Source organism: Jatropha curcas, chromosome 7 (genome assembly GCF_041381405.1).
Source record: "Jatropha curcas cultivar XTBG-Jc1 chromosome 7, XTBG_Jcur_1.0, whole genome shotgun sequence".
In the NCBI taxonomy this organism is placed as follows: Eukaryota; Viridiplantae; Streptophyta; class Magnoliopsida; order Malpighiales; family Euphorbiaceae; genus Jatropha; species Jatropha curcas.
Genome location: NC_143157.1, coordinates 609,603 through 630,737, shown reverse-complemented (window position 1 = coordinate 630,737; position 21,135 = coordinate 609,603). Strand labels below are relative to the sequence as shown.

General features: G+C 31.1%; 1 protein-coding gene and 1 pseudogene across 2 annotated transcripts in view; one reads left to right on the top strand and one right to left on the bottom strand.

Annotated features, from left to right (window-relative positions):
• The first annotated feature begins 1,230 nt into the window (after positions 1-1,230).
• On the top strand, positions 1,231-2,035 carry LOC105641032 (dirigent protein 4). Its single transcript, XM_012225475.4, has one exon. The coding sequence runs from the start codon at positions 1,282-1,284 to the stop codon at positions 1,831-1,833; it is 552 nt and encodes a 183-aa protein (XP_012080865.1). The 5' UTR covers positions 1,231-1,281; the 3' UTR covers positions 1,834-2,035.
• Positions 2,036-2,394: 359 nt separating this feature from the next.
• LOC119369225 (uncharacterized) overlaps positions 2,395-21,135 on the bottom strand; it is a 32,624-nt pseudogene continuing 13,883 nt past the window's right edge. Inside the window, exons 2-11 of the transcript XR_016321736.1 lie at positions 12,118-12,326; positions 11,738-11,885; positions 11,511-11,647; positions 11,280-11,406; positions 10,072-10,420; positions 8,782-8,934; positions 8,549-8,693; positions 8,141-8,274; positions 7,866-8,067; positions 2,395-2,637 (exon numbers count right to left, since the gene is read on the bottom strand). The product of XR_016321736.1 is annotated as an uncharacterized LOC119369225 (transcript). The remainder of the gene's footprint in view (positions 2,638-7,865; positions 8,068-8,140; positions 8,275-8,548; positions 8,694-8,781; positions 8,935-10,071; positions 10,421-11,279; positions 11,407-11,510; positions 11,648-11,737; positions 11,886-12,117; positions 12,327-21,135) is intronic.

Here is a 21,135-nt window from a genome sequence, read left to right as displayed (position 1 = left end):
GGTAATTATGTAACGAAACGTTAATATAGGGAGGTTTGAGTTAGTGTCCAGACGTTGAAGGTGGCATGTGTTATTTTTACTGTAATTTAGGGATGTGTTTTTATTTCTCCCTTTAATAAGTGAAATTTTGTAATATGAAATGCTTGATGGATCAAAATAAAATTGAGAGTACTATAAAATTTTTCACTAAAAAGTACGAAAGTGATTTCATGTATTTGGTCAAAAAATTAGAAGATATTATTTCTTAACAAAAGATATTCAAGAGCGAAAATTTAGAGAACCACGTTTTGAATGTACTTGGAAACAAAGATTGAAAAGTTGGAAAACCTTATTTTGAAATGTACTTGGAAACAAGTATTTGTCATCTTGAGAAAATAAGTTGTCTCCCAAATATTTTCAAATTGAAGAAATAGGGATATTGAGATGGAAAACTTCCAACATTTCATTTCTTTCGAGTGTCAATCTCTTCGTACAATGCCTCTATTTTGTTTTTTTATGTAAACCATCGGTATTTGAACTCTATTACCAAAGACTGCATAATTCAGCTCGTGACTAACTCGGACTTAGTCACAGTTAAAGCTCTGCACCCCTCTCCACAGATACGTTTAATGGAATAGAATTCAAAAGTTCTTCCTACATGTCCACCCAATGCTGCCAATTGAACCACAACCTGTAGGTAACATTGTCCACCTTTTTATACTAACAATAATAATTTTTAGCATTTTTGACTTTTATATGCAAAGTATTAACTCATAATTAGCATAGCTTTTGTAACAATAATTTTCATATTCTTTAACAAGATACGAGTTAATTCTCTATCGAAAGAATACTCGAAGGTATCATTTATAAATTATCAAGAATTTAAAAAAAAAATGAATTTTAAGTATCTATCACACCCTACCTTAATAAATATAATGTTTTCCTTATTAATCATTTTCCATAAATAAAATTTTATTTATTAGTTTCTTTTTGAGTATAAATGCTTTTATAATTTAACTTGTCAAATTGAAATTCGTTAAATTATTTACTATTTATGAGAATTTCTAAATTTTTTGAATATTATCTGAATTTGTCAACTTGGGATTGGATATCATTCCCACCTAACAATTCCCATATTTGCAATGCTGATAAAAAAAGAAACTTATAATTAGCCTATTTGTTGCCATAATACTTAATTTTCGGAAGTAACAGAAGTTTAAATAAATATATAAACCATAATTCATAACTTTATACGCATATTTACAGAGATAGGAAGAAGAAGAAGAGAAAGATAAAAGAAAGATGGAAGGAAAGTTTTCCTTTGTGTGGGCTATGATCCTTTGTGTTATGATAGCACATGCGCAAGGAAACTATTACTCGACCATTCCTGCTGACTACAACCAAGAGAAGAAGACCAATCTCCATTTCTTTTTCCATGATATACTTAGTGGAGAAAACCCAAGTGCAGTACAAATAGCCCAAGCCAAAAATAGCCACTCATTTAGCTCATTTGGGACACTTTATGCCATTGATGATGCTTTGAGGGTAGGTGTCGAACCAACCTCAGAAGTCATTGGGAGAGCTAAAGGGCTATATGTGATAGCTGCGCAAGAAGATGATTTGGCTTTGGTTATGTATGTGGATTTTGGTTTCACAACAGGTAAGTTTAATGGAAGTTCGTTTATTGTGTGTTCACAAAATCCTGTAACAGAGACGAAACGCGAGCTCGCTGTGGTTGGTGGGCGAGGAAACTTTAGGATGGCTAGAGGATTTGCAGAACTCTATACACGTTACATTAATGTCACTACTGGTGATGCCATTGTTGAGTATAATGTGACCTTGTTTCATTACTAGTTAGCAACCTTCTTCTTCTTCGTTCCATTTCTGAGTTCCCCTAGCCCAGATTGTGTTCGAAATAATTTCAGTTCCTTCTTCTTATCTTTCAAAATAATAATTAAATTGTCCTTTGGGTTATCTGTAATGAGCCACATGAAGTATGAAGTTTTCATGTGCAGAAAAATTTAATATATTAATGTCTTATTTCTTCTTCCTATTATGAATAGAATATCTCCTACCACCTAAGATGAGAGAAAAACTAGTTGATAATACATAACCATTCACATGGTCAAAGCGCAGATAAGTACGAAGTAAGTGAACTTCAAGATGAAATACTACAATCCATCTTAAAATTAGGCAAAGAATGAACCAAACTTAGAAATTAGAGAAGCAAAAAAGAGCTGAAATGACATGTTCAAATACAAATCAATATTTTGACTTGATATAAAAGCATAAACAATGCAACAATAATTTTACTTTAACACATTATAATCTTTACAGCATATAAACTCAAGCTTGCTTATTGAATGATTAAATTAAAGAACTATGAAGCTATTTATATCTTAAACATTGCAATCTTTACAACCGCGACTTTTTGTGTTTGGTGCCCAATTCCTTGGAATGATTGCGCATAACACGTAAATTCAGCAAATCGTTTGACAACTTGCTTCATTGTAGGACGTTTATATGCCTTCATTTCTATGCAATGCATTGCCAGCTTTGTAAGATCAGCAGCATTGTTAGGATAAAAACCTGGATCTGCCTCTAGGCTACGATCAACAAATGAACACCTCTGCCGGGCGAAGCCTTCCTCAGACAATGCTGAAGATATTGGCTCCTAACCCACTCCCGAATGATGGTAGCATCGTTCTCTGTCTTCTTCTGTGCATATTTTTTTGGATATCAGGCCCAACAGAACAGTACCGTATGCATACACATCACTTTCTTCTACCCATGTACCTGTCCATGCATTTCTCAAAGTTACATCTTGCCTGTTAAAGTTACAGCTACAGCTATTGATGCAAGTGTTGTTGACAATTTTTGGAGGTATTTTGTTAAAGTCATTTAGATTTTGTTGTATTTTGTTGAAATCAAGAGGTAGGTGAACTACCTTGCTTTTAGGTAGGTTTGGTGAACAACCTTCCTTGACTTATGGAAGGTTGGTGAACAAACTTCCTTGACTTATGGAAGGTTGGTGAACAAACTTTAGACTAGCTCTACTATAAATGTTTACATTATGCTGTAATGGAATTAATAAGAAATTAATTGTTTCTTCACACTCACAAAATCTGCAGCTTTTTCTTTTTCTGCAGAATTTCCTTCTCTTCCTTAATTTTCTGCTCTTCTAAACCAACAAGTGGTATCAGAGCAACCTTGATCTCAAAGGGCTGTGTGTGTGTTTGAGTGAAAGTCATAGAGAAAGCCACCAAATAAACCAGAATTTGTGAAGTTTTTCTGTTTATTTGCTTTTCCTCAAATGGCTTCCAGCAGCATGTCTCTTTCACCACCTCATTTTAATGGGGAAAACTATCATGTTTGGGCTGTGAAGATGAGAGCTTATTTCAAGGGGCTTGCATTATGGCAGTATGTGGAGGAAAACAGAGTACCTCCACCTCTTAATCAAAATCCAACCCTTCAGCAGATTAGACAACATGAAGAAGAGGTTGCTAAGGCTCCAAAAGCTCTGTCCTATATCCATGCAGCTGTTGCAGATCCTATCTTCACCAAGATTATGACATGTGAGACAGCACATGAAGCTTGGGAGAAGTTAAAAATTGAGTATTATGGATTTGAAAAAACTAGACAGATGCAGATATTCAATTTAAGAAAAGAATTTGAAATGTTGAAAATGAAGGAAAATGAAAAGGTGAAAGATTATGTTGATAGAGTTATGAAAATTGTAAACCAAATTCGATTGTTGGGAGAAGAGTTAGAAGAGAAGAGAATTGTGGAGAAAGTTATGGTGACTCTCCCTGAAAAATTTGAAGCCAAGATTTCTTCTCTTGAAGAAACTTGGGACATGTCACAAATATCCTTGAATGTGCTTTCAAATGCTCTACAAGCTGTAGAACAAAGAAAAGCCTATAGGGAAGAAGAAACCATTGGAGAGAAGGCTCTTGTTGTGACTCATAAAACAAAAATGCAAGAAGGAGGTTCAAGAGGCCAGCAAACTGACAGAAAACCAAAAATGAAGAAGAATTTCAGAAAAAATTGGAGGAAGGACAGATTTCCACCTTGTCCACATTGCAAAAAAACAAACCACACTGAGAACTACTGCTGGTTCAGACCTGGAGCTCAATGTAAGGTGTGTAAGCAATTTGGTCACACCGAGAAAGTTTGTTCTACAAACCAGAATCAGCAAACACAAGCCCATCATCATGCACAAGTCACCGAAAATTCTGAAAAGTATGAAGAACAACTATTTGCAGTAAATGAAATTGAAAAATGTGGTGTCTCAATTGAAGCTAAAGAAGCATGGCTTGTTGATAGTGGCTGCACTAACCACATGACACCAAACTTGGTGAATTTCGATAGCTTGGATACAACCTATTCTTCAAAAGTCAGACTTGGAGATGGTAGGCTTGTTGATGTCAAAGGCAAAGGAGATGTGATTGTACAAACTCCTTCAGGTACAAAGCTTGTTTCCGATGTTCTTTACGTACCGGAACTAAATCAAAGCTTGTTTTCGGTTGGTCAATTGCTGGATAAGAATTACAGTTTGCTATTTAAAGATAAAACTTGTGAAATAAGTGATCCTTCTGGCTCAAAGTTATTTGCTGTCAAAATGAAACGGAGAAGCTTTCCTCTAAATTTAAGAGACTTCAAAGAAGAATCTTGCTTGAGTCATAAAGAAGAATCTGATTTGTGGCATAAGAGACTTGGTCACACCAACCTCAATTCATTAAAATTGCTACAATCCAAAAAGTTAGTTGCTGATTTGCCATCTATAGTTGAAGAAGACAGCAGTATATGTGAAATATGTCAGTTAGGCAAACTCAACCAAACACCATTTCCATTTGATCAAGCATGGAGAGCTTCTATGAAACTTGAATTAATACACACTGATGTGTGTGGCCCTATGAGTGTCTCATCTTACAATGACAGCAAGTATTTTCTATTGTTTATTGATGACTACACCAGATTCTGCTGGGTATATTTCCTCCAATTCAAATCTGAAGTTTTCAAAATGTTCTTGAAGTTTAAATCAATGGTAGAGAATCAAGCTGGCTCCCCAATCAAGATTTTAAGATCTGATAATGGGGCTGAATTTACATCCAATCAATTCAAGCAATATTTGCAAGAAGCTGGCATTCACCATCAATTAACAGTAGCTTACACACCTCAACAAAATGGTGTAAGTGAAAGAAAGAATCGATCTGTGATGAATATGGCGAGATGTCTCTTGTTTGAGAAAAATCTACCCAAAGTTCTTTGGGCTGAAGCTGTAAACACTGCTGTATATCTTCAAAATCGGCTTCCAACCAAAGCTATTGATGGAAAAACTCCTTTCGAAAGCTGGTTTGGAGTTACACCATCGGTTGGTCATCTCAAAATCTTTGGAAGCATATGTTATTCATTTATTCCAAATGCAAAAAGAGGGAAATTGGATCAACGAGCTGAAAAAGGAATTTTAGTAGGCTACAGCAGTGAATCCAAAGCCTACAGAATTTTGAATCCTGTTACTAAACAGGTGTATGTCAGCAGGAGTGTCAAATTCGATGAGAAAGGTGAATGAGATTGGAGTAAAATGGAACCAGAAAATTCTAAATCAATTCTTGATTTTCAGCAAGAGCAAGAACTTCCAGTTGACAATGAAGAAGAATCAAATGAAGATGATTATGCAATTAGAGGAACTAGATCCCTAGAGGAAATTTACAGCAGATGTAATGTTGTCTCACTTGAACCAACTCAGGTGGATGAAGCCTTAAAATTGCCTGAGTGGAGAGCTGCCATGGAGGAGGAGTTGAAGATGATTATGAAGAACGAAACATGGATTTTAGTTCCTAGACCATTGAATAAGCATGTAATTGGAACTAAATGGGTATTCAAATTGAAATTAAATTCTGATGGCTCCATCAATAAGCACAAAGCAAGATATGTTGTTAAAGGCTACGCTCAACAGCAAGGGGTTGATTTTACAGAAACCTTTGCACCAGTTGCAAGATTTGACACTATCAGATTGATTTTGGCACTAGCAGCAAGTGAAGGTTGGCAAGTCTTTCAATTGGATGTGAAATCAGCTTTCTTAAATGGTTCTTTGAAGGAAGAAGTGTATATTGAGCAGCCTGAAGGTTTTAATGATGGAAGCAATAGAGTGTGTTTGTTGAAGAAAGCACTCTATGGTTTAAAACAGGCCCCAAGGGCCTGGTATGCCAAGATTGATCATTACTTGCTGAATTTGGGTTTTAAACGAAGCTTGAATGAGGCAACACTTTATGTAACTCAACAAGGAAGTGATGTGCTTATCGTTTCTGTGTATGTTGACGATCTACTTGTCACAGGTAACAATTTACAATTAATTCAAGAATTCAGATTGAAGATGCAGCAGGTTTTTGAGATGAATGATCTTGGCTTAATGTGCTATTTCCTTGGGATTGAAATTGCTCAAGATGAGCAAGTGATTTTTATTTCACAAAAGAAATTTGCTTGGGAGCTGCTTAAAAGGTTTGAACTTAGCAAATGCAAACCAGTGAGTACACCTATAGCCCATGGAATAAAATTGCAAAAGGATGATGGTTCTCACTCTATAGATGCTTCAACTTATAGGAGCATGGTTGGTTCTTTGCTGTATTTATCTGTAACAAGACCAGATATCATGTTTGCAACAAATTTACTGTCGAGATTCATGAATTCTCCAACTGAAAACCATCTTACAGCAGCCAAACGAGTTCTGAGATATGTGCGAGGAACTGCTGAATTTGGTTTGTTTTATAGAAGATTAAATGGTGTGAAGTTGTTGGGGTTCTCAGACAGTGATTGGGCTGGTTCATTGGACGATATGAAGAGCACTACTGGTTTTTGTTTTTCACTTGGTTCTGCTGTCATTTGCTGGGGAACAAGAAAGCAAGCTTTAGTTGCTCAATCAACTGCAGAAGCAGAGTATGTTGCAGCATCTGCTGCTGTAAACCAAGCTATATGGTTGAGAAAGGTATTAGTTGATCTGAATTTTCAGCAAGAAAATCCAACTAAAATACTTTGTGACAACAAATCAGCTGTTGCTATGGTTAAAAATCCAATCTTCCATGGAAAAACCAAGCATATCAAAATCAAGTATCATGCAATTCGTGAAGCTGAAAAGGAAAATGAAATTCAGATTATTCATTGCAATTCTGAAGACCAAACAGCAGATATTTTCACCAAGGCATTGCAAAAACCAAGATTTGAATTTCTTAGGAATAGACTTAGTGTTTGTCTCAAATTCTTGCATCAAGGAGGAGTGTTAAAGTTACAGCTACAGCTATTGATGCAAGTGTTGTTGACAATTTTTGGAGGTATTTTGTTAAAGTCATTTAGATTTTGTTGTATTTTGTTGAAATCAAGAGGTAGGTGAACTACCTTGCTTTTAGGTAGGTTTGGTGAACAACCTTCCTTAACTTATGGAAGGTTGGTGAACAAACTTTAGACTAGCTCTACTATAAATGTTTACATTATGCTGTAATGAAATTAATAAGAAATTAATTGTTTCTTCACACTCACAAAATCTGCAGCTTTTTCTTTTTCTGCAGAATTTCCTTCTCTTCCTTAATTTTCTGCTCTTCTAAACCAACATTGCCAAAACTGATAATCTTTCAAAACATAAACAAATATTTAAAAGAAAAGTTCAGCCATTTATTTGAGACCAAAAGACAAATATAGGATGGGATGCTGCTTCAAATGCTTATTTATGCCCTGGGCGTCTGAATTGACTTCTCGATAACAATTTTTAAAACCTTGAGTTGCAGCATTCTTCAAAGATCAACACTCTTGTTTTGTATTGAGGTAGGTGAAACTCTTGTTTTACAGTTCCCAGATACAACTTTTTCTAGGGTCTTTTTGTATTGATTACATACATGTATTGATCAAGGCAGAAAAATAGGCCATATGATAATCAAAAGGAATAACATTATGCCACTCGGTTGACATACCTCCCTGGATTAAACAGGGATCCATGTAGCCAAAACAACCACGTAAATACATGTTTCTGTCAAATCTCATATCAAGAATGATTCCACCAGTAAACATCCCAAAGTCAAGTAATTTTGGGGTGTATTCCTGCATATCAAAGAATTTTGTTACAAATTTTTTGTAAAAACACTGCGTGGGGAAAAAAAAATGAGCTGCAGACCTTATCAAGCATTATATGAGCTGCATCTATGTTGTGAACTAGACACGGCTGATACGGTGGATTGCGAATATGTAAGAACTTGAGGCAGGCAAATTCATATGCAACCTTAATTCTGTGAAGCCAAGTAAAGCAACCTAAAATTGAAAAATAAATGTTTCGTAAATATAACAGTGACTGAAAACAATTGCTGCAAAATAGATCTTCAGATCCTAGCAACATAAAACAGAAGTATGACTTACTAAATCACCAAAATATAAGTCAATGTAAATATAGAACCCATGTTTCAATTTATCTAGTGCAAAACAGACAACTCAGCTAGCAATTCAAAAAGAAACTATCCTAAAAAATTTTCAGAGTGCAAACTTATTATGGTAATATAGAACAAACAAAAGAAGTTGAACTATGTACCTTTAGGTGCAAGTTCGTATACAGAACCCAGTGGATCCAGGTCAAAAACAGTACCAAGTTGCTGTTCGTCGTAGCAGTATCCAACAAACTCTACCAAGTTTGGATGCGTGATCATCTTTGGATGCCGAAGTAATTCAATTTCATCCTAAAAGATGAGTAAAGAATTAGGCAAGTTTTCTTAAGAAAGAGAATAAAACTGAAAACACAGGAAGGCACATCGTTAAGCAACATACTCTCAACCTGCCTTCATTATCACCTTCAAAACACTTTTCCAAATTGGAATTTCCCCATGAGATTTACTTCACTAAATCCATTGGTGAACATTTTTAGTTCTTCATAAGAAAATATTTTAATCTTCTCATATTCTGCAGCTGAAGATCTTTTGCCTAGGCAGGTCAATTGAAATCAATGATCAATGTATAGAAAATTATGTTTATTTAAACAAGGGATATCCTTTCAAGCCACCTAGCCACAAACGCAACTATGTAAATATTCGCATGTCTATTCTTTTAAGTTTCACATGTGAAAGGATAAAAGTTGCACAGTTGAAATATAAACCGCCAGTTTAAATTTAGACACTGAAACATGAAAAAAAATACATGCACATAACTTGCTTTCATACATAAGTAGAGAAGTTGCTAAGATAATTAAACAATGGGAGAAAATCAATGTAAAAGAACCAATGCAATAAAAACAAAGTAATTGGAAGGGGAAAAAGAAAAACCATTTCTAAGACCGTAAACTTTCGACAACTAACAAGCTTGAAGAATCATAGTTCTGAATTATGAAATTTTCCTTCAGTTGAAAATTTGTAACCTTTTGGGTCACCATGCAGGATAGCTAAGCTGGGTTTCTAGAAATATTTGAAGTGGAAAATTTTGAATTACATTTTCAATCAAAAGCAAGAGAAGTGTCCTTAAAAGTAACCAATTACTCAAAACACTTGCCAAATTGCACTTTAGGGCACAAAAACATTTTCCATTTCCTTGCATAATGCATTTTCCTATTATTAAGCGGTAAACATAAGAACAGAAATGATATGTTGATTGTGAATATTGCGCACCTGCTGGACCGTGATTAGGGACACCCTTATGTCTATATGATAGCCGTTTGAGATTAATGGATCTAGAGACATTTCCCCACCGCCATGCAGGAATTAGCTTAGAGCCCTTCTCTATCCATCAAAAGGCACGTAAATCTCTTAACAAGCTATAGCATAACTTTGTATATATTGGCAATTAAAAGTGCAATGTTAAACGAGAATCATGAAACTAGAACAAATCCAGACTTGGTAATCATATTTACAAGAACATAATTCTACCATTATAAGACAACAATAAATAACCCATAATTTGTGATAGTACATTTTAAAACAAGTAGTCCTTTTGGAACAGATATAATACAATTAACTGAAAAGGCAACCCCACAAGCCGAAAGAAAAAGATAGACTATCCCATTCTGGACCCATCAAAGTCATGACAACATGGTACAAAGGTCTGATAAATGATATGAAGTACCTGATCAGTTATCTGTTCTCAGAATAATTTCATCATCACTAAGCATCTTGTGAATATTCAGCTCATTAGAATGTCGACGAACTATAAACAAAGTCTGCAAATGTCTAACAACTTGCTTCATTGTTGGGCGCTTCTGGGGATCATATTCCATGCACTTTATTGCCAACTTTGCAATTTTAATTCCGTCACTAGAATGAAAATATGGTGGACTCTAAGCTTTGATGCACAAGCGAAGATTTGTGCTCACTAAAGCTCATCAATGAGTTTTGTGGTTTATGCTCATTCTCGGTCAGTTCACCTTCTTCTTTGGGGATTCTTTTGCTTATTAAAGCCAACAGTAGAACACCATATGAAAGTCAGATTTATCTCACCATTCACCTGCAGAAGTCAAGGTAACTAATGTGATCAAAGATTGCAAAAATAAAAATTGAACTGACACTACTAAAAACAACCAATGACGATGATATCTCAATGGCATGATCTTTAGATTAGTCAAAAGCAATATGGGCCAACATTGCACAAAGGCTGTCTTGGCAGATCCGTGGGCATTAAAACAAGAGTTTCAGTGAGTGGCCTAATCACAGGGAGTACCAATTTGCTTTTATTATTGTTTTGTTGAAATGGCCGGGACTGTCCTACAAGAAATCGATACAAGCGGCATAGTCACATAGTTGATGTTGACACCATTGGATGGGACTGTTCCTTGAAATTTATGTAGGTAGTTAAGATATGCCCCAGGGATTCAAACTAAACAAATAGTTCATAAAATAAAATCACATATCCATCTAAACAAGCATCATTAGAAAGGTTTGCACCAAAGCTTTTCAGGTTTCACAATCACTAGTTCTCTGCATTTTGCAAGCTTGAGTTTGATAAGTGCAATACTAATAAGTAACGCCAATAAAAATTGCTTAAGTTGTGACCTCTCTCGCTTTGCTTCTATTTTTCAGCAACTATTACTTGACAATAATATTGCGAAAAAACAATTCCAATTAAAACGAAAGTCAGTCTGTGACAGCAACAAAAACAAAATTGCGCCATATATACCAGAATGCTAGCATAAAGCAAGAGAGTTAATTATAATTTTTAGCAATCACATGTGGATGCCAGGCAAATGAGATGAGGGGCAAATAATAATAAAGCATCTCAACATGAGGGATTTTTGCTCTCATGGGAGGTTAACCTTTATGAGGCTATAGAAGGAAAAGAAGTACCTCGATGTGCAACAACTGGATCAACACAGCCACGACACCCTTTTAGATATTGATTCACAATGTGTATTCTATCAGTAAGAATTCCATCAGAAATCATGCTGCAGTCAATTAGTACTGGCTTATAATCCTACAAGCCAAACAAACTCTAAATGCTATAGAACTGTCAATCAAACATTTCAGAGAGAAAACAAGTTTCCAAAACCAAAAGGGAAATAGAAGAAAGACAATGACCTCATCAAGCATTATATGAGCAACATCTATATTGCGAATCAGACATGGCATATATGGAGGATTCTCAGCAAGCATGAATTCCAGTAAGGAAGCAAATCCAAGAGCAACCTTGATTCTCTGTTCCCAAGTAAAACTATCTGGAAATGCAAGTAACCTTGCTTTAATCAAAAAAAGAAAAGAAAGGAATTCTGATAAACAGCAATCAATAACTGAATAAAAAAGGAGACCTTTTTCGAGGACATTATGTACTGAATTGATTGTCTTCAGATGATAAACAGTGGCCAGAATTTTAGACTCCATGGAGATTCCACGCAACTTTGCCATGCTTGGATGAGACTTAGTTTCTATGAAATGCTCGAGCAAACGAATTTCATCCTACAGAAGGATGTAGCATTAAATATACCATACAATAATATATATAAGTTGGTTAAGGAATTCATTTGAAAGATAACGTTTTCATCTTTGCTTAAAATGAATCAAAATGTTTTGGACTCCAATTACTTCAATTTGAAGGTATTTAAATCAAATTCTATGTAATTTAAAAATGAATTCTCTTCTCAAATTACAGAACACATGGTAAATGCTTAAGCTAATCATAAAAACTTACAGAAAATCGCCTTTGATGGTCGCCAAGGCGCGTTTCATATTTGCTTTCATCTTTCCATATTTTCACGGTGACTTCTACTTTGCCACAAGTTCCCCGGTAAATTTCACCAAATTGGAAATCTCAAATTTTATTATCTTCATGAAATCCATTTGTAATATTGGCTAATCCTTTGGCTTCAAATCCGGACCTCCCCATGAGGTAAACCTTAACTGCCAAACAATATAGAATTAAGAATTTTGCATAAAACAATATAGACTAAAACAAGAACTCAGAACCATCTTGCAATCATCTTAACAAATAATCATCAGCAATAACATACAAATTTTGGTTAAAAATCCATTTAAATTGGACATCAAAAATCAAAAATCAAAAATCAAAAAATTAATTAAAAGATTAATTTGATTAACAATAACAAGTAGAAACAAATATTCAAAACACTCATTAAGAAGAGAGCAAGTAGTGACCTTGTTTTTTCATTTTTACTCCCATTCCGTCGCGTGGATGCACCTTCTTTTGTATCATCGTTTCTTCAGCCGCCTTAGAAACAAGAAACAAGTTTTGGGATCAGAAGATCCGTTTTACAGGTTAGGTTATTATAACCATAAACAATTACACAAAATTTTTGTACTAAAACTGATTTAAATTGGACATCAAAAACAAAGAATTTTTAAAAGATTTGTTTAAATATAACGACCGGAAACAAAATATTCCAAGCAATGAACTTCTTAATCTATTATCTTCATGAACACCTTTCCTTTTTTAAGGTTCAGCCGCCTTACAAGAAATAAACTAGTTTTGAAGAAGAGAATGTCCCTTATATAGGTTTCGATTGAGGACTTTTGGGTGAAGTGTAAGGTAAGGAAAGATTAAATTCATTGGATTATTTGGAAAGATATTTGCGAGGGTGAGAGGCTTTTAATAGTGACTAGTCTTTTTTACAGGATTAATTATAAATTTGGTGTTTAAACTTCTTAAAATTTTATGTTTCAGTGTCTGAACAAAAAACGTTTACAATGAAGTTTTTGAACCATAAAAAATTAATCAATCAAGTGTCTTCTACCCACTCATCCAATTAAAAAAAACTACCATGGCGCCAACTCAGCTATAGGGTTGACAGAGAATAGAAGCACGTGAGAATCACATGACTTCCTTAAAGTCACAAACAAACGTATCCTTCATCCTTCTTCCTTAATCTCTCTCACCCTTGCTTCTTCCTCAATCTCTCTTACTGCTCAAATCTCATAAGCGACCATTACACGGACCATACAGTTACTCAAAAATCTATGGGCAATTTGAAAAGCGGTACTATTAAGCAAACTACAGTGGATTGGTGTTGATAGGACTCATAATCTTCGCTTTCCTATTTTGATTTTGCTTCTGAGATAGGATTAGAAGACAATCGCAACCTCGTCACCAATTTCTTAGGCAAGATTTGGAGTTTTTGAAAATATTTTATTGGCTCTTTCATTTGTATGGTGGATTATGAGCTGTTATTTGTAATAAGCTCTCTTCTATTACTCTTTTATTCACTCTTTGCATTCTTCAATCTCGGTATTTTGTTGGCTTTATTTTCATGGTAGATTATGAGCTGTTGTTTGTAGTAAACTTTCTTCTTATTACTCTTTGCATTCTTTAATCTGGGTGATCATTTTCTCTTCCTGGTCTACAATCGATTTTGGCCTTTTGCAAATTCATTATCCTTCTTGCATTTTGGAGTATTAACAGATTCATTTTGCCTTGAATTTCTTCAGATTTTAATGAATCCTATATTGCTTTTTCGGGGTTATGTTAACGTAAGATTTGATAGGTTTTTCGATTTGAGAAATGAATTTTTCTGTGATTGTGATTTGATCAAGCTTAAGAGAAACAATGAAAAGATAGTCAAGAAAGGGTCAATTGCCTTTTGGATTTGAGGGGTGAGAGAGATTGAAGAATGAGGTTTTTGTTTGTGCTTCTGTTACTAGTCAGCCTCTACAGCTGAGTTGGCGCCATGTCATGTCTTTTAATTAGATGAATGGCCTAAATCGTTCTGTTTGGAAAGGCTATCTACATGGGAAAGCGACGCTTGATTGATAAACTTTTTATGGTTCAGACACTTAATTGCAAACATTTTTTCGTTCATATACTAAAATAGAAAATTTTAAGAAGTTTGAACATTAAATTTATAATTAACCCTTTTTTATATGACGTGCATTGCACATTTACTATACTCGTTATATACTCATTTTTTACTCTCTTTTGATTTTTTATCTATATAATATTAAAGTATAAATTTTTGTTCAAATTAAAATAAATACAATTGGTTAAATTGTATTATATTTTATCGTACAAATTACTTGTAATGCTACTTTTTCTGTACTTAATTTATTTTTATATAATGAAAGTGGTCTTAAAATAAACTTCAACCTCATCCCTATACTCAATCATTTAGTTCCTAATTTACAAATACAGATGCTTAAAACTCTAATAAGTATCTAAAAAGAAAATCAAATCATTACTCAATCTCCAACCCCTTGTCTTCAATCCCAAATTAATATCTATATACAAATATAATGAAAAACAATAATAAAGTATTTTGCTAGGTAAAAAAAAGAAATGAAAAGATGATATGAATTGATATTGGTAATCATTTCGGCTATATAGGCAATATTACTTACCCAATGCATTAGAGAAAGAAATATATGTACATACTCACACAAATATATAATTCTAGTTTTTTTTTTCCAGTTTCATAAACACTATTTTTTTTCAAGTTAAACATATTTAGAATATAAGAGAAAGTATTAAGAAAATTAAAAATGTTTAATCATTAAGAGACCAGCTATTTATTTCAAGAAAGATATAAATCTTTTATTAAATTAAAGTGATGGTAGTTAAATATTAATTCCGTAATGAAAAAGAAAATAAAAAATAAAAAATAAAAAATAAAAAATTATTATTAAGAATAAAACTCTTTTAGAACTCAACATATAATGAGAAACAAATTATATTAAAAAAATTTCTAATTTAAATTTCAAAAATCAGACTCTTCTTCGACTGAAAAGGTTATAATTTAATGAAATTTGATGTTAATGGACAAAAAAAAAAAAAAAAAAAAGACTAAAGCTGAGTCAATAAACACAAATTACAAAGCAAATTATGCTAGGATTCAATACTGGTAAATTAAGAAGTTTATTTAAGTATTTTTGTAACACCCGTCACCCAGTCTCGAGAGACCCGACAGCGGACGCCACATTCGGTGCCGGAGACACCGTCTTAACTTAACATATAAATCATAAAATTAGATTATGAATTAGAAGTAATTGAGTATTCACGAGTTTAGTGAATAATGTTTTTTTTTTTATATAGATTGGGAAAAATTCTACAGAAATACTGTAAGAATTTCCCTTTAAAAACTGAGCTCGCCAAACATGTGAATACAAAACACTCCCAATTAAACTCTAAACTCCCAACATCTCCAAATAATCATCATAACACAACAACTCTTCTATATCTTCGTAACCGTATAAATTCTTAATAGCATTTAATATTCATCAATTAATTGCATTCATTAGTTATATATCAAGTCTTAATAAACTAATCATACCAACTATCTTAAAATATTCTATATTAAATCATTTAATAAATCTTATGCTTATCTTTAAATACATATACACCAACATAATTGATAACAATTCTTATAAAACCTGTCTTATTCTTTAGTCTTCTTGAATTTAATTCATACTTATACCTTATTAAACCATAAGGTGCCTCAATTTATACAAGATCTACTACCATGCACATAAAGATTAAAGTAATTTATTTCTTACTAAAAATCACAATTTACTTTTCTTATAACCATAGGTATTCATACATTTGAAAAATAGCTGATGACTATTACAATATACTTTACTCCACCAAGTAGTAATTATTTCTCATAAATAGAAATCACTTCTCATAAATGGCTGTACATAATGTTTCATGCCACCAACCTTATTTCTTATGAAAAATACTCATCACCCATTATTATAGCAAATCACATCAAATCATTCATCATTTAAACCTTATAAATATCATTTATGTAAATACAACAATTAATATATATATTCTATCCAGAAAAATGCTTATCTCAATAATCGTAATAAATTTCATTAACCAAAATCATGTAAATTTCATCAAATACATATACTAATATCAATACTCTAATTAAATAGATTTTAATGTCCTTGAATCCGAATCATTTAGTTCTCTTCTTAGCTAATATGTGCAACTCATATCAAAACTTAACATTTAAAAACTTAATCATGCATAACTTAACATATCTTCTTGCGCACATACCCATACAAGTTCACTCTTCATCTTACATACTTAAATTATATATAAATGTTCTTTTCATGTTTAATTCGTAAACCAATATACTTCACAGTTTATGAATCTATACAAGTGAATTCATTTTCATTTATAAAACAATCTTTTCGTTTATCAAAACTTTATAAAACCACACTTGAAAACTTTATTAATTATTTTTCTCCACAAAATTCTCAAATTTACTCCATAAAAATAATTCCTCAAATTTCCTTAATTAATATAACACCATAATTCACTATTCACTAATTATCTAAATTCTCCAAAAATATTCATTACTTACTTTCTACCCATAAAAATCATGTATGCATACTCCAAAAATATTAAATAAAATATAAAACATAGATAGTAATTTTTTCAGACCAAAATAATACCGATTTCCGGACCAATACTACTATTCATAGACCGGTGGTACTATTTATAGATCGATAAATCACTATCCATCCATAGTTAATTATACTCAATATCTTCCTCAGGTCTAAATAAAATATTATCTCCCTCTCTGCAGCACCATTCATGACCCGATAAAATAATACCATTTCAGATTTGAAAATTTTTGGGCGTTACAATTTTGTTTCCCTGTTATTTTAAATCACAAATTTTAAATACATAAATAAACTAATTAATTAATAAGAAATATTAAATAAAAAAATGTTTTATTCTCTTTAAATAAACCATCAATTTTCTCTACAATCATACAAAAAAGTTATACTTTTTTCTTTTTTATCTCTCTCCTAAATAAAATATTACGTATATTCTATTTGAAAATTTATTTTTTTTAAAAATATATCCAATCAAATTATACTAACATAAAGAAAAAAAAATATTAAAAAAAATATACTTTTTCCTTTCTTTCTCTCTCCTAAATTACATAAGTTATATTACAATCAAAATAAAATTAAATATTTAAAAAAACAGAAAAATTTTCAAATTTCTCATTATTATATATATTTATTAAAATAAATTTAAAAATGATAAAAATTAAAAATTAAAAATTCTTATTTATCTATATGTTTAATTAATAAGAAAATAATATAAAATAAACATTATATTTGATAGAGATATACTATTAACCATGCATATGTAATAGTATAGCTATGAATGATTTTCTATTGACAATTATTTCTTTGTATTTAATTGGAAATTTGCATTAAATAAATGTTATTAGCATATGAACAATAATTGTGATTAGTACATTTTGTATGTATTTAATTGGACCAAGTAGAGAATGGATGTTTAGTACTGACTGTTAAACATATTCTCTAGGACATTAGAAATAATGTTTATTGTTCTTAATCTTGATTTATTTTAATATGAGCAAACATTGATTGTCTTGTGCTTTGATTCATTAAAGGGTGAGTTTCATTATTGGAATAATATTCTCGGTGAATTGGGCAAAGATATTTTGTGTTTGTGAAATATTAATTAATGATAGAATCCATGTCTCGGTTTAGAGATTGATGATGCACTTTAAGTAAGCTTATAAGGTTTCATAGTGTAAACCCTGCAGGTGGATATTGAATCCGACACATAAAATAAGTTGAGCGACAATCTTAAAGTTATATTGTGATTTAAATAAATTGTCAGTAAGTTATTTAAATGACAGCATCTGTAATCTTAACGTGGGGAACATTATTTTATTATGTTGTGGAATTGTAAAATAAATAAGGAGTTCAGTCATGAGTTTTTAGTGGAATAATTCATGATTAATTATAATAAGAATATGTTGGTCTACATAGGTTCTTATTATAATTAGTAGCCTTATTTATTTTATTCCTGCGGTCCCTGTAGTGCCCTAATTATTTGGAAAGTTAAGGGTGTATTAAATAATAGATAAATTATTTAGTTTTAAAATAATTGATAATTATTTTAATTAAATAATTTTTTATTTAATTTATTTTATATTAAAAAAAATATCTTCCTATCGAAGAGAGGTTTTTTAATATAAGATTGCAAAACCCTAAGAATAAAAATACGCACGTTATTTTATTCTCTGCCACTCAGAGAGTTCCAAAAGAGAGATAGTTAGGGATTACTGCAGAAGATCGTGGGTGACTCCAAGATATCTGGAAAGAAGACCGGTGAGCGATTCTGCGCTTCAAGAGGTCAGTTTATTGATTTGTTCGATAATGTTTTTAGTTTGCCTCATATGGTTTCGATAAGGGTTGTTTCCGCTTTATACCCGCTCCCATCAATATTAATGAGCCCTCCATTTTTCCTACAATTCATAAAAAAAAGAATATATTTTTTTTACCTCTCTCATAAGTAAAATATTATGTATGTTCTATTTGAAATTTATTTTTATCAGATTTTCTCCAAATAAATCCTCAATTTTTCCTACAACCATAAAAAAAATGAATATAGTTTTTTCTTTTTTATCTCTATCCTAAATAAAATATTATGTATATTATATTTAAAAATTTATTTTTTAAAAAATATATCCAATCAAATTATACAAACATAAAGAAAAAATAATATACTTTGTTTCTCTTTTTATCTCTCTCCTAAATAAAATATTTTAAATTATAATTAAGATAAATCAAAATATCAAAAAAATAAAATATAAAAATTTTCAAATGTCTCATTATCATTTATATTTATTAAAAAATAAATTTAAACAAGATAAAACTTAAAATTTGAAATTATTAATTATCTATATGTATATATTTAAAAAATAATTTTTATATATTATATTTAATCAGCTAAAAAAATGTAATTTTTTAATTGGGTATGGCTGAGGTTATTTTAGGATATTCTAAATTTCATTAAGAGTGATATCCAAAATCTCATTATTCTTCCCCTATTTCCCTTATTAGTCTTTTTTTTCTGACGTGCGTTGCACGTTAATTATGCTCGTTATATATTTATTTTTTACACTCTTTTAATTTTTTTATCTATATACTATTAAAGCATAAATTTTTATTTAGATTAAAATAAATCCAATTGATTAATGTATTAGACTTTGTCATACAAAGTATTTGTAATGCTACTTCTTATGTACTTAATTTATTTTTATATAATAAAAGTGGTATCAAAATAAACTTTAACCTCATCTCTAAACCTAATCTTTTAGTCCATAATTTATAAATACAGATTTTTGAAACCTTAATAGGTGTCCAAAAAGAAAATCAATCCATCACTCAATCTCTAAGCCTACCCTCAACTCCAAATCAATATCTATATATAAATATAATGAATAATAATGATAAATTATTTTTTACTGTTAGGTAAAAAAAAAATGAGAAGAGGATCTAAATTGATAATGGTAATCACTTTGACTACAGTGGAAATATTACTTATCCAGTATATTAGAGAAAAAAATATATGTAAATACACGTAAATTCTTGAAACTCCAAAAAGTGTCTCAAAACAGAAATATATAGTTCTAGATTTTTTCCAGTTTCATAAACACTATTTTCTTTCAAATAAAAAAAGATTTAATATAAGAGAAAAAATATTAAGAAAATTAAAATGTTTAATCATCAAGAAATCATCTATTTATTTCAAGGGAGATATAAATATCTTACTAAACTAAAGCGATAGTAGTTAAAAATTAATTCAATAACGAAAAATAAAATAAAAAATAAAAAATTATTATTAAGAATAAAATTCTTTTTAAACTCAACATATAATAAGAAATAAATTATATTGAAATTACTGATTTGAATTTGAAAAATCAACCCCTTCTGAAATCGCCATAGTTTAATGAAATTTTTAATGTTCATGGACAAAAAAAATTAAAGCGAAGTCAATAAATAAAAATTATAAAGCAAATCATGCTAGGATCTAATATTGGTCAGTTAGTGAGTTTATTTAAGTATTTTATTTCTCCATTGTTCTAAGTTGTAAATTTAAAAATTAATTAATTAATTAATTAACTAATAAAAAAAAATTACATAAAAGAAACATTCTATCCTCTCTAAATAAACCCTCAATCTTCCCTACAACATTTTTTTTTTCTTTTTCAAGGAAAAAAAAAGAAAGATTATATAAATCCCACAACTTAGCACATGCACAACTTCATATGTGTCTTACTGGCTCTAGCTCGTTTAATACCCACGTAACAACCCAAATTAAGACCAAGAAAGTTAGTCATTAAGCTAGCTCAATCCCCGTGCACTGTGTCTTTGTGGTGTAAGACAAAATCATTGCTGTTTAGAAGTCGACTGATATTATCTAATTAATTTCTTCCACCTACTACAGCCATGTTCAGCCAGCTAAGCTGCTTAAATTAATTAATATTATTAATTATTTAATCTATTTAAATTTACTTTTGAGTTTGATTTTGTTTCAAATACATATTTTAAATATAAAATCTTAGTTAAAAGTTTTAAAGACTTAATTATCTATTAAGGATGATTTTTAAAATAAAATTTAATGGTTATCACTAAGGTTATTTTACTATATTTTAAATTTTAGTAAGGTCACTGTAGGAATTCTCATTATTCCCCCTATTCCCACATTTATATATAGTATAGATTAGTCTTTTGTATGAAGTGACTATACTTGTTATATACTTATTTTTTATCTATAGAATATTAAAGTATAAGTTTTATTTAGATTAAAATAAATAAAAATGGTTAATTTGTATTATATATTGCTATACAAAATACGTGCAATGCTACTTTTTACATATTTAATTCTATTTTTATACAATGAAGTGGTCTGCGGATA